Source organism: Dipodomys spectabilis, unplaced genomic scaffold (assembly GCF_019054845.1).
Source record: "Dipodomys spectabilis isolate Male_0828 unplaced genomic scaffold, ASM1905484v1 ptg000125l, whole genome shotgun sequence".
NCBI lineage: Eukaryota > Metazoa > Chordata > Mammalia > Rodentia > Heteromyidae > Dipodomys > Dipodomys spectabilis.
In genome coordinates, this window is record NW_024870802.1 from 19,617,489 (window position 1) to 19,631,539 (window position 14,051).

Consider the following 14,051-nt stretch of genomic DNA (forward strand, 5'->3'; position numbering starts at 1 on the left):
CTATCTGTCTGTCTGTCTGTCTGTCTGTCTCTCTCTCTCTCTCTCTCTCTCTCTCTCTCTCTCTTTGGTCAGTCATGGGGCTTGAACTCTGGGCCAGGATGCTATCCCTCAGCTCTTCAGCTCAAGGCCAGTGCTCTACCACTTAAGCCACAGTACCACTTCCAGTTTTCTGAGTGGTTTATTAGAGATGAGAATATCAAGGAATTTCCTGTCCAGGTGACTTTGAACTGCAATCCTCAGATCTCAACCTCCTGAGTAGCTAGGATTAAAGGTGTGAGCCACCGGCGCTCGTCTATTTCTTTTGGTTGTAGGGCTTGAACTCAGGGCCTGGGCATTGTCCCTGAGCATCTTTATGCTCAAAGCTAGCACTTTACCATATGAACCACAGTGCCACCTCCAGTTTTTGAGTGGTTTATTGAAGAGTCTCCAGAGTCTCACTTTTCTGCCGGGATGGCTTCAAACTGCAATCCTCAGACCTCAGCCTCCTGAGTAGCTAGGATTACAGGCATAAGCCACTGATGCCCAGTGACATTCTCTTTCTTGAAGCTCCCAAGCCACCCATTCAGCTCAATGGCTTCTACTGGTTGTAGTGTCTGCTCTGGTGTGTTGGGCAGTAGCTAGTCTTTCCTGCTGTGCTCGGTTGTACGCTCTATATAATGGATGAAGAGAGTTGGAGCAAAGGCTAAAAGGAATAGCCATTCTTGAGATGGCTACAAAAGAATTATTATTGTTATATGACAGGATATTATGTGGCCAGAACTCCAGAGAACTTTGTGTCTTAGCTATTTGATTATCTGTTAAGCATCTTGATTTGATGTGTGAGAATCTTCTTTATTCATGGCTTCTTAGCCTTCTTAGCCTTACATTTACAGTGCACCAGAGAAGAACAGTATTGGTAATGATTTCTTTTGAGGTCAGTAGCAGGACTTGAAATAGAGATGACAGATGAGATATTTAGCCAAGCTATCAGTATTGTAAAGAGATTGAATATTATGTGCTCAGGTTTAGACTAGCTCATGATGGGTCTTTGCTCAGCTGTCATTCAAGAATGCCAGTGTTGGCCTCATGAACATCTGTTACTCTCTCTGAAGTCTTTGCTGATTCTCCCAACTTTCTCTTTTGGGTTCCTGTGATACTTCTTGTCCCCATTTCTTGCCCTGTTTTGTGATTGTCTAAATATTTGTTTATTATGCTACATTAATTCTTGACAGCAGGAACTTGGTCTGATTCATGTCAATGTTCCCATAATTCATAGATTGTGTCCCACTTGTAACTATTACTTAATACATTTTATTAAATTGAACTGAACAAAATTGGCTGTTCTAGTAGAGTGACTATAGTTCACAGTAATTACTTATATATTTTATTTTATTTTTGCTGAGGATTGAATCCAAGGCCTCTTTTATGCTAGACTTTTGTGCTCTGTCTGTGATAAAGAACTAAAAGAAAAGAGTTTGAAGCTTTCCAGCATAAAGCACTGATAGATGCTGGTGGCTCATGCCTATAATCGTAACTAGTCAGGAGGCTGAGATCTAGGAATCTCTGTGCAGTTGGAAGCCAGCTCCTATCTCCAACTAACCAGCAAAAAGCTGGAACTGGAGATATGGTTCGAGTAAACCACCAGCTGTGACTGAAGGAATGAGCAAAAAGAAAAAAAGAGGAGTCAGATGCCAGTGGCTCATGCCTATAATCCTAGTTACTCAGGAGGCTGAGATCTGGGATTGAGATTCAAAGCCAGCCCAGGTAGGAAAGTCTGTGATACTCTTTTAAAAAAAAAATAAGTTTTTTATTGTGAAAATACTGTACAGAGGGTTTACAATCACATGAGCAAGGTAATGAGTACATTTCTTATCAAGCATTGGTGCCTCCTCCTTTGTTTTTCTTCTACCATCCCTTCCCTCCCATCTCCACAACTACATTCCACCCCTCTCCCCCATACTCTTATCTCCAATTAACCACCAAAAAGCCAAAAGTGGAGCTGTGGCTCAAGTGGTACAGCACTAACCTTGAGGAAAAAACTCAGAGACAGCACCTAGATCTTGAGTTCAAGCCCTAGGACTAGCATACACAAAAAAAGAGGAAATGGTATATGCTTAAATACCAGGGTTTTATCGTTATATATTGCATGCATTTCGAATTATCACACCCATAAACATGTATAATTATTACATGTTGATTTAAAATATTGTATTACAGCCATGCAGTAATGTCACTTATAGTTCTAGTTGATCAAGAGTTGTAATTACTTATATATTTTATTTTATTTTTGCTGAGGATTGAATCCAAGGCCTCTTTTATGCTAGACTTTTGTGCTCTGTCTGTGATAAAGAACTAAAAGAAAAGAGTTTGAAGCTTTCCAGCATAAAGCACTGATAGATGCTGGTGGCTCATGCCTATAATCGTAACTAGTCAGGAGGCTGAGATCTAGGAATCTCTGTGCAGTTGGAAGCCAGCTCCTATCTCCAACTAACCAGCAAAAAGCTGGAACTGGAGATATGGTTCGAGTAAACCACCAGCTGTGACTGAAGGAATGAGCAAAAAGAAAAAAAGAGGAGTCAGATGCCAGTGGCTCATGCCTATAATCCTAGTTACTCAGGAGGCTGAGATCTGGGATTGAGATTCAAAGCCAGCCCAGGTAGGAAAGTCTGTGATACTCTTTTAAAAAAAAAATAAGTTTTTTATTGTGAAAATACTGTACAGAGGGTTTACAATCACATGAGCAAGGTAATGAGTACATTTCTTATCAAGCATTGGTGCCTCCTCCTTTGTTTTTCTTCTACCATCCCTTCCCTCCCATCTCCACAACTACATTCCACCCCTCTCCCCCATACTCTTATCTCCAATTAACCACCAAAAAGCCAAAAGTGGAGCTGTGGCTCAAGTGGTACAGCACTAACCTTGAGGAAAAAACTCAGAGACAGCACCTAGATCTTGAGTTCAAGCCCTAGGACTAGCATACACAAAAAAAGAGGAAATGGTATATGCTTAAATACCAGGGTTTTATCGTTATATATTGCATGCATTTCGAATTATCACACCCATAAACATGTATAATTATTACATGTTGATTTAAAATATTGTATTACAGCCATGCAGTAATGTCACTTATAGTTCTAGTTGATCAAGAGTTGGAGATTGGGAGGTTCATGGATCAAGGCCAGCCCCAGGCACAAAGTTCATGAGACCTTATCTCAGTCAATAAAACAACTTGGCATAGTGGTACATACCTGTCATCGCAGCTATACAGTAAGCATAAATAGGAGGATTGAGATCTAGGCTGACTCAGATACAAAAGTAAGACCCTATTTGAAAATAAAGCAAAAGAGCTAGAGGCATCACTTGAATGGTAGAGCTCCTGCTCTAGCAAGTGCAAATCCCTGAGTTTAAACTTTAGTTCTGCATATATATGTATCTATAAAGTCTGAATATATTCATGGAAACCCATGGAAATCCTTCAATCTTTACATCCTAGATTGTGTACTCCATCAAGAGAATATCTCTTTAGAGAAATAACAATAATAGCTGCAATAATGTGTAAAAACACACAGCAAAGCTATGTTGAGGTATAATTCACATACCATACAGTTCACCAATTTAATATGTTTAACTCAATGATTTTTCAGTATGTTCACAGACTTGTGCAACCATCACCACAGTCAATTTTAGAAAATCTTATTACCCTCTCCCCAAAAAAGAAACACTATCCAGTTGGGCATGGTGATACATGCCTATAATTCCAGAATATGAGAGGCTAAAATCAGGAGGATCATGAGTTTGAGGCCAACCTGGGCCTCACAATCTTGTTTGTAAACAAAATGATTTTAAAAAAACCAACTGTGTCTGTTTCCATCAAACTTAAACTATTATTTATCTTGATTTGCTTCTCACAGCCTATTCTGGACATGATATTTTATGTTTGGCTTATTTCATTCCGTACTTGGAACACTCAGCCCCTTAGCATGTGTGAAACCAAATTGCCTGGTGGAACTTAGAGGGCAAGTGATGTTTGTTTCCTGGCTGCTACCTGTGGCCTAGGCCCATATTGCATCTACCTGTTGTCATTAATCATGAAGATAACCTCTTGTTTGGAAATTGCTCCTCTGAGTAGTTGCAAGAATTGAACAAAGTTATGTTGGTGTTCCCTTAATTGAGGAAATGTCTATGAGCTCTTAACCGCACCTGGCACTCAAGGTTGCAAGTCCATTTATCCCTCTTGAACTTCCTAGGTTAGTAAGAATTTGCCATAATGAAGTAACAGATTTTTTTATTTGCACATCAAGTTTTAATTTACTCATTTCTCTTCTACCCTTTTGTTTTTGTTCTCCCCAAGGCTATGCCTTTCTACTGTTCCAGGAGGAGAGCTCAGTGCAAGCTCTGATAGATGCCTGCCTAGAAGAAGATGGGAAGCTATACCTGTGTGTGTCAAGCCCCACTATCAAGGATAAACCGGTAAGTCGTGTACAGCCAGCTGCTACTTTTCCAGAGCACAAATCTAAGTGCAATTTGACATTGTGTTTCTCCTTTTCCTATAATGGGAATGCTGGTGACTAGAATTCTTTTCTCTGGGTGGCCTTGCTGTGTAGTAGAACTGGACTATTGTTGCTGATGGGAAACTAATAAGAAATCATCCAATCATTTGTGTTCATTTGAGGATCACAGGTAAACAAATGTGCTTTTGTCTTTTCCACTTTATAACCCTGATAAACTAATTCCTATTAAGAAACTCTGAATTGAAGTTAAAAAATATTCTCATTGTTTTTGGCAGTTGGTTTCTTATTATCAGTTTAGGTCAAAAGACAGGAGTGTACCAGCTTTTAATCAATATTATAATGTTTATGTGCCTTTGAATGTAAGGCTTTGTGCAGGTACTCAAATAGAGCTTTCTGGGTCAGGAGCTTACAGTCGAAAATGGATCATTTTAGCAGGGAGAGGGAGAAGGACAGAGAACATGGATGTGAAACTGTAAGCAAAGGTGTATTTGCACGTAGTTTGTGGTTAAGAAATGAGTGAATCAGCCCGGTACTAGTGGATCACGCCTGTAATCATAGCTACTCAGGAGGCTGAGATCTGAGGATAGTGGTTCCAAGCCATCCTGGGCAGGAAAGACTCAGACCTCTAATCAACTAGTCAAAAAAGCCAGAGGTGGTGTTCCACCTGTGGTTCAAGTGTTACAGTGCTCACCTGGAGTGAAAGAAGCTCAGGGACAGTGCCTAGGCCCAAAGTTCAAGCCCCAAGACTGGCAAAAAAAAAAAAAGTATATCATAAATTGTTGGATGATGGTGGCATAAGTGGAGCAAAACTAATTTCAAAGCAAAGCAATGGAGTTGGTTGACCATGGGAAGTTAGCAATGGTATAGGTGGGTGCTTGGAGTGAAACATAGAGTAAAAATAGTGAAGTGGAGAGTAGGAGAGACTGAAGCTGTACATCATAGGGCCTTCAGCATCCTCTGTAAATTTGCATCAGCTATGAGGCTTGCTTTGGAGCTAGGTATATTCTCAGAAATGTTTCTGGGGAAAGAGGCTGAGTCTTGGCCCTATCATTTATTTGCTTGGCTCTGTATAAATCATATAATCCTTGTTGAATTAGAGTTTCCTCAGCTGGGAAGGGGGAAGAATGCTCATTCTTCTGTGGGTTGTTGAGAAGCCTCAGATGAGAGAAAAATGAAGGGGAAAACATTTGGTAGAGGCCATGTACTTTTACAAATGGAACTGAATAGTGTTGTCAGTCCTACTCAGGACACACTTAGCACTTTGCTACATAGTAACATCTGTTGAGAAGAGGATACAACTGATTGTGAAAGGGTGATATGGGGGCTTGGCCATGTATTCAGAGAAGGCATTGTAAAGCAGACAAAGGAATTAAGTCATAGCAGTAATTAATGCAGAAAAAGAAATAGGGATTTTAGCTAGTGTTAAAGTGCCGCTGTAATTTTCTAATTCTGGAACCACTGCCAAATTTTGATAACAACAGTGACAATGTTGGACAACAGCACCATATAGGTAGGGAAAAGAGTGAGGAACCTATGTTAACATTGATCTCTATGTAAATATGGGGAGTTTGTATGATAGCGAGATGTGAAGAGTGAGTAGGAGTGTGTAGCAGCTCATCTGCATAACTAATGAATGTGAAATGATTTATTGAAGTCCCTTTGGAATAGTGTGAGATTAGAAAATGTGTAATGAATTTGATAGAGTTGGATGTGTGTAGGTAAATAGTCAACCTCTGGAGAGCCTTTGGCACTGGCACATCTCTGTGTGTGTGTGTGTGTGTGTGTGTGTGTGTGTGTGTGTGTGTGTGTGTGTGTGTGTGTGTGTGTGTGTGTAGGATGATCAAGGAAGGGTTGAGTTTGGCTTGGTCATGCACTATAGGATGTTATATATTTATTTATATATATAAATATGGATATATATATATATTTATATATAAGAAGGCAGAGAAGTAGAGGTGTATACATTGGGGTAATTTTATCCATAGTAAAGAAGCTGTTGAATTGAGGTAAGGAGACTAAAGATGAGCAGGCAGGGCTTATGTCACAGACTGTGCAGGAGATAGAGAATAATATGTCCTACAGTACAGGCCCACACCTGGACAGGTCTCTTGGGCTAGGGAGAGAACGCTGCAGGGCCTGCAGACACGGGTGGGGTAGAGGTAGCACATTGCTATAGAAAGTTCTCACTTTAAACATGTGTGTTCCTCTTTGCTTGAAGGACTTTTTGTTAGTGGTGGTGGTCAGTTGTGGGGTTTGAACTCAGGGCCTGGTACTGTCCCTGAGCTCTTGTGCTCAAGACTAGTATTCTATCCTTTTGAGCCACAATGCCACTCTGGTTTTCTGGTGGTTAATTGGATATAGCCATCTCACAGACTTTCCTGCTTGGACTGGCTTTGAACCATGACCCTCAGATCTTAGGTTCGTGAGTACCTAGGATTTCAGGCCTGAGCCACCAGTGCCCAGCTTGGAGAACTTTTGAAAATAATTAGTGTAATTATCTATTTTGGAAATGTTTATAGAGATAGCCACTTTCATTATTTGTGCTTTTGCCTTATTGCAATTTCCATTTTCTGAACTCAAGCAAAGCAGTTTTGTTGGGGCTTGGCAAATTCTGGATGGTGACTGCCAGACACACATTTCTTTGACCCAGGAATAATTTTCAGCACCAATAGTTTGAATAAAACTTAGGAGAAGAAACATAAAAGTCCCTAGGTGCCTGTCATTTTTAATGAACTGGCTCCAATTTGGGGTTCCATTTTTAAAACCTCATTTTTGGCTTTAGCTCTGTATCTACCATACCAAACCTCATTTGGTCACACTTCCCTTCAGGTTCTGGTACATTTCAACTCCCTGTGAATAAGTGAGGACCTTGGAAATAAGGTATATCCAATCTTTGGAGCTTATTTGCAAGTTTTTTGAGTTGTTACTCTTCCTTGCGCCTATGTCTTGATTTGGCTAACTTACACTCTACTTTTCATAGTCTCCTGTGCCTTCATTTTATTATTAAGTTTGTGTTTTGTTTTGTTTTTTGGTTGGTCATGGGGCTTGAATTCAGGGCCTGGGAGCTGACTTTGAGCTCATTTTGCTCAAGGCTAGCACTCTACCATTTTCAGCCGCAGCTCCACTTCTGGTTTTTGAGTGGTTAATTGGAAATTAGATCTCATAGGGACTTTCTACCTGGGTTGGCTTTGAACTATGATCCACAGATCTCAGCCTCCTGAGTAGCTGGGATTTCAGGCATAAGCTACCAGTGCTTAACATTGTTATTGAGTTCTTACTGACTCTTCTTGGATGTCTTCTTAGAAACACACCATGTTCCAAAATCTTGAAGATTTTCTACCCTTTGTTCTCCTATATCCCTTCCCCTAAAATCAAATTTCATTTCCACTGAATGACCAAGTTAATCAGATCATTTTCCTAATGCAGAATCTGACAGTGAAGGCTCCTTAGACATGTCCAAGATTATGGTTTGTTTGTTTTTGAAACTCATATGAATCCCAAATTAATGAACACGAGGTTATATTATGGAGACAGTTGGACTCTACTTAGACCATTGCATGTATAGATCTGGCCCTAAAAGGTGACAAAAGAGACTATACTTGGGGCCTAATTAATTCTTGACTTTTCCCTCCCAAAGAATGAGAAGACAAATTAGCAACTACAGGAGGGAGCTACTGTAGAACTTTCAGATCAGTGATATTTTTTTTCTTTCTCCAATCACAGGAGTTTCATAGCTCCCAAATATATCATGATATGTATATCTGTGTATATCCCTGTACACCCCTAGCACTTTGAATTACTCCTCCTGAGTTATAAAAGCAGTATAGATACTTTTGCCTCAGTTTTAAGATCATCTCAGTTTACCTTCAATTTTTTTCAATGTTTTTCTACCTTCTGAAATTTTAATCAAATGGAAATATTCCTGCTCCTATCTCAAATCTAAATTTCTACCCTTTCTTAAAGATTCTCTCAAATGCCATCTTTTTCCTAGGTCCTTCCTTTATTACACTATCATCTGTAGTAAATCATACCTGTTACAATTCTATCTCCAGCCCACATATCTGTTTTATTGATTTATTTTTGCCAGTCTTGGGGCTTGAACTCAGGGCCTGGGCACTGTCTCTGAGCTTCTTTTTGCTCGAGGCTACATTCTACCACTTGAGCCACAGCATCACTTCTGCCTTTTTCTGTATATGTGGTACTGAGGAATCGGATTCAGGGCTTCATGCATGCTAGGTGAGCACTCTACCACTAAGCCACATTCCCAGCCCATGCATCTGTTTTAAATGCCTTCCTGAGCCTAATGAGGTCAAGGCAAAGTACTGGCTACAGTGAATCAGGACTTTGAAATGACAAAAATCTGTAGACAAAAGTTACTAATATAAATCAAGTAGCCAAAACAAGTATTTAAATATATACAAAGTATCTACACAGACTCTAGATGCTCAAATATATGTTAAGCTAAGAAAAATGTCAAAACCTTGAAAATGTAATACTAATTATGGACCTTAGAGCATCCATATATACCTAGGGTAATAAAAGAAAACATCCTGAATGTTGAGTCATTTGAACTAGGGCATGAAAAATGAAGGCAGTTTGAAGTTAGCCATTAGAGTGGTATAGCATGAGCAACAGACATTTTTGGGAAAGGCAACAATATAAACATAGATGTATATTTATGTGACATTGGTGGAATCGTTATATTGGTAGTTGGAGCACAAATGCATGAAATAGAATAGAAAAAAATTAAGTTTGGTGGGAGAATCTGAAATCTCAGCAATTGAGAGTACAAAGCGAAGGGAATGTAAGTTTGAGGCTATTCTGGGTTACATAGTAGCAAGACTGTATCAACAATTAGGAAAAATAGAAAAATGCTGTTGTAGGGGATCTTGATTGTGTTACCCCAAATCTTTTTGATTGTGACATGTTTACTAAGACTATTTTCATTCTCATCTGCTTCCTAAGACATAACTATAATTTTGCTTTAGCCCCGTCAAGTCTGATTTTGTGTGTCATGGAAGCCATGGCATCGTGTGTGTTATATCCCAGGTAGGAAGTCTTCTGGTTTTCTTGATTAATTGATTTTTTCCTTGAACTCTTAGTCTAAATTCATGATTTTGGCACCTTCTATCACAGTGATTTCTCTAATGAAGTAATTGCTCCTCTAAAATGAAAGAATGTCCTGTTCATAGTAAATCATATTTATTGCTTTGAATTTGCAGTCAGCCCAGAGCTTCTTAGAGCTTGACTTTGGAAGCTATGCTCTTTTTCCTGGAAAGTCTAAAAAGATGTAGTTTCAATATGCTAAATGGAAGGTAGTGAACAAAATAGCCATTTTTGTCCCTTAAGAGATCACATTTTAATATTTATTGCTTACAAAAGTATATTCATAAGAATACTTGTACTAGCCGGGCGCTGGTGGCTCACGCCTGTAATCCTAGCTACTCAGGAGGCTGAGATCTGAGGATCGCGGCTCAAAGCCAGCCCGGGCAGGAGAGACCGTGAGACTCCTATCTCCAATAAACCACCAGAAAACCGGAAGTGGCGCCGTAGCTCAAGTGGTAGAGTGCTCGCCTTGAGCTGAAGAGCTGAGGGACAGCGCCCAGGCCCAGAGTTCAAGCCCCACAACCGACAAAAAAAAAAAAAAAGAATACTTGTACTGTGAAAGACTAGTGTCTTAACAGGATCATAGATGACAGACTTACTCATAAGAATTATAGGTGTAATTTACTGAGTAGTTGGTGCATTTTATATTCATTTTTCTTTTGATGCTTCTATTAATAAGCATTAATATATTATAGTTATGAAAAGTCTTATAAATTTGTGTAATATTGTTTAACCCAGCATTTTATGCAACTGCTTTGGAAATGAAGCTCTCTCAGAGGATTAGCTTCTTAGAGAAAAGCTAGGTTACCTGAACTTTCCTGTGTACATTCCCCATCATACGGTAACCATTTCCTGGCTCAGTACTATGGAACTGACCATAAACATGAAGACTAGACATTACACTAAGTTGTGTAGCTTAAATACAAGATTGCTTGAGACAATGACTTGGATGTTAAAATAGACAAATATGGTGCCTGTGTCATTGTTACATTTTTCCTGAGCTTTTCTACTTCCTAGTTTTATTACTAGATCTAACAAGAATCTATTAGGCCAGGACCTTTGGCATTCTAGGCAAGTACTTTACCACAGAGCTATTCCCCTAACCATGACTGGTCATTGTGTAATGTGTTGGAGATAGGCAGAATAAGTTTGGAGACAAGAGAGTAGTTAACACAACCTAAAATGCATTTTCAGCCCATCAAGAAGCTGTAAGTGGTAGCTAGTATAATCCGGAGGCAGGGAGCCCAGTAGGTACACAGCATAATTATAGTAGAAAGAATATATATATATATATATATATATATATATATATATATATATATATATATATATATATATATATATATATATATGGCTGGGAAGGTGGTTCAGTGGTTGCCTTGCATGCATGAGGCCCTGGGTTTGATTCCCTAGCACCACAAAAAGCCAGGAGTGACACTGTGGCTCAAGTGATAGAACACTAGCCTTGAGCAAAGAAGCTCAGAGACCATGCCCAGGCCCTGAGTTCAAGCCCCAGGACTGGCAAAAAAAAAAAAAAAAAAGAAAGAAAAAGAAAAGAGAGAGAGAGAGGAGAGAGAGAGTGGGGGCGGCTTTGAGTCAGAGGATTTCAATCCTGAGGTGACTTAATTCTTCTAAATCCCGAGATTCCTTTTCTCTACAAAATGTGGTGAGATTTCAGTGTGACTGTGTAAAATGTATAGCACAGTTCTTCATGTAAGTGTCCAGAGGTGCTAGTGGTTTCTTCCTTGAAAAGAAAATCAGCTGCTATGCTTTATATGTGATGTGAAAGCACTAGTAGTGTTTTGACATGAACACTAAGTCATTTTGATCAATCAGTGGGTTGTCAGATGACATTAGGAATATGTACTGATTAAGCTCAAACCCTGGCTACCCACTTGTGACCAGCACATGGTATTAGCATCCCTCTGAAAGGTGGCTGTCAGTGGAGTGAATAGAGAGATCTAGGAGCTATAGAAGAGCTGCTGCTGAGATGGCTGGGATGGCACAAGCCTTTAATCCCAGCATTTGGGAGGCTGAGGCCAGACTAAGCTAAATAGCAAGATGTTTGTATTGAGAAGGAAATAGAAGAAGAGGAGGAGGAGCAGCAGCAGCAGCAGCTGAGGGAGGAGAGGGGAACTTCTAGACATCTTTTTGTAATGTCCATGTGCTTAAAATAGACCTCTGTTCATTCACTAAACTTCACAGAGCATTTACTTAAGAGTTAGGCACTATACTGTGCAGTTGGGACCTATGCAGATATGTATTTCCAGAGTCTAATGGAGGGAAAGAGACTGGTGAGTGGACTAAGGATCCACAGGTACTCTGCTAGAGCTACCACAGGGAATAGTTAAGGTGGAGAAGTGATCATATTTAGGACAATCAAGAAGGCCTTTGCAGAGAACGTGTCGAGTCAGTCATCTGGCTATAACATTAAATTGATAATGGCTTTATCAAAAAGCAATGCAAGGATTTTTTTTTGTATTTCTGTGTGGTGCAGTTTATTTCTACACTGAGTGTTCTTTTTTTTCTTTTTCTTTTGTCAGTCCTGGGGCTTGAAAACTCTGGGCCTGGGCACTGTCCCTGAGCTCTTCAGCTCAAGGCTAGTGTTCTACCACTTTGAGCCACAGCACCACTTCCAGTTTTCTGTTGGTTTCTTGGAGATAAGAATCTCACAGACTTTACTGACTGGGCTGGCTTTGAACCATTATCCTTTCAGGTCTCAGCCTCCTGAGTAGCTAGGATTACAGGCATGAGCCACAGGTGCACGGCTGCACAGAGTGTTCTTATGAAACACTACTCAGAGTTTTTCTTGAATTGCTCAGCAATAGTTGAAGGTCCCAAAGAGGTGGCAGAACCTCACATCAGATAGGTTTTGCAATTCTTTGTAGGTTCCTTTATGTACCTGAACTATTTCCTGAATCAAATGGTGCATCTGGAGCATCCTGAAAGAACCAGAAGTATTCTTGGCTGCCTGTCTAGAAAGAATCCTGTCTCTCTTGATGGAAGTTTTCTGTATCCAACCTGTAACTGAGGAATAGTTGGACTATGAGAGTTGGAGCTTTTCTTTTCCTTCTTTTTTCGTAGAGGTTCTGGGGCCTGAACTCGGGACCTGGGTGTCATCCTTGAGCTTCTGTTCATGCAAGACTAGCACTGTACCATTTGAACAGAGCTCTACATCTGACTTTTTGGTAGTTAGTTAAAGAGTCTTAAGAGCTTTCCTGCCTTGACTGGCTTTAAACCACCATCCTCAAATCTTAGCTTCCTGAATAGTAGCTTATGGGTGTAAGTCACTGGAGCCTGGAAGAATTGGAGATTTTTGCCTTGTGGTCTCAGCTACCTAGGATACAGACCTTATTAGGTTCCTTTCTCTCTGCTTCTCTCAAGAGATATGGAAAATACATTCCCTTTTCCTCTCCATTGGGTGTAGAGCAGCACTTCAGGAAAGTAGGCAGGATCTAAACTAGAAACTGGCTAATGAGGTAAAAATTAGGTCAAAATGAGATACCAGATATAAATCAACTTTAAAGAGTCCAAACCACAAACATTACTGCAGAGGCTGTGAGGTTAGTTTTGGTAGTTCATAATAAAATGACCTCTCATCCCAGGGAAGAGATAAAGATGCCTCACAAACCATGAGTTAGTTTATCTCTGATACTGTTGGGCTCTCTTATAGTCATTCTGTGAGGTCTGTGCTGCTTAAAATAGAATCGCTGACAGCTGGGGTGGGTCTGAGTTCATGACTACTACCAGTGAACTGTTGCAGCTGTGTGTCAGCAGGGCCGAGGTTAGCTGACTCATCCTGTCAGCTTGGACTGGAGCCTGGAGAGTTCCTGTTTGTTTGGGAGGGTCATCCTGATTGTTCTGCTGTATTGTTTTCCTGATTCAAGTAAAATGAAAGGATTGTAGGATTAGGGAGAGATAAATAGAGTTTTCCTTGAAGAGCCTGATTAGGAGTTTGAAGGAGGTGATCGTCAGATTGCACTTGTTGACTTTGAACAGTTTGCCTTTGAGGATTGCCTGGGATAAGTAGGTGAAAACCAGGCTCTGTAAACAGGATGCTCATTGCTGGGTATTGGTAACCTAGGGGGCTGACTAGGTAGGGATGAAGTACAGGAAGAAAAGTTCAAGCTAAGCTCAAGACAACATCACTAATAGATTAATGAATACTAACTTGCCATTCATCCATGTTCTGGAGATGTAGTGGGTCTGGGTCATGTTCAGAAATTTGAAAGCATGATCTTATTAAATCTATGTTTTCTCTTACCCTGCCATTAAAGATACAACACAAGTACATTTTTATATTTTAACTTGGAGGCCTTTGTAAGTTTTCACTGGAATCTTTTTAGGAAGAGATGTTATCATTCACCTTTCTGTATAAAGAAGTGGTCCATATTGCATTTCTTGATAATTTTTCTAGTATTTGGCCTAATTTTATCCCTACTAATGACCTTTAAC

The 14,051-nt window shown here is 39.9% G+C and overlaps 1 protein-coding gene across 3 annotated transcripts in view; it reads left to right on the plus strand.

The window, feature by feature from the left end:
• Cpeb3 (cytoplasmic polyadenylation element binding protein 3) overlaps positions 1–14,051 on the plus strand; it is a 153,249-nt gene that overhangs the window by 106,169 nt on the left and 33,029 nt on the right. For all 3 annotated transcript variants that reach the window (XM_042689250.1, XM_042689249.1, XM_042689251.1), the window contains one exon: positions 4,331–4,449. In XM_042689250.1, the coding sequence (XP_042545184.1) occupies positions 4,331–4,449 (119 nt within the window). The remainder of the gene's footprint in view (positions 1–4,330; positions 4,450–14,051) is intronic.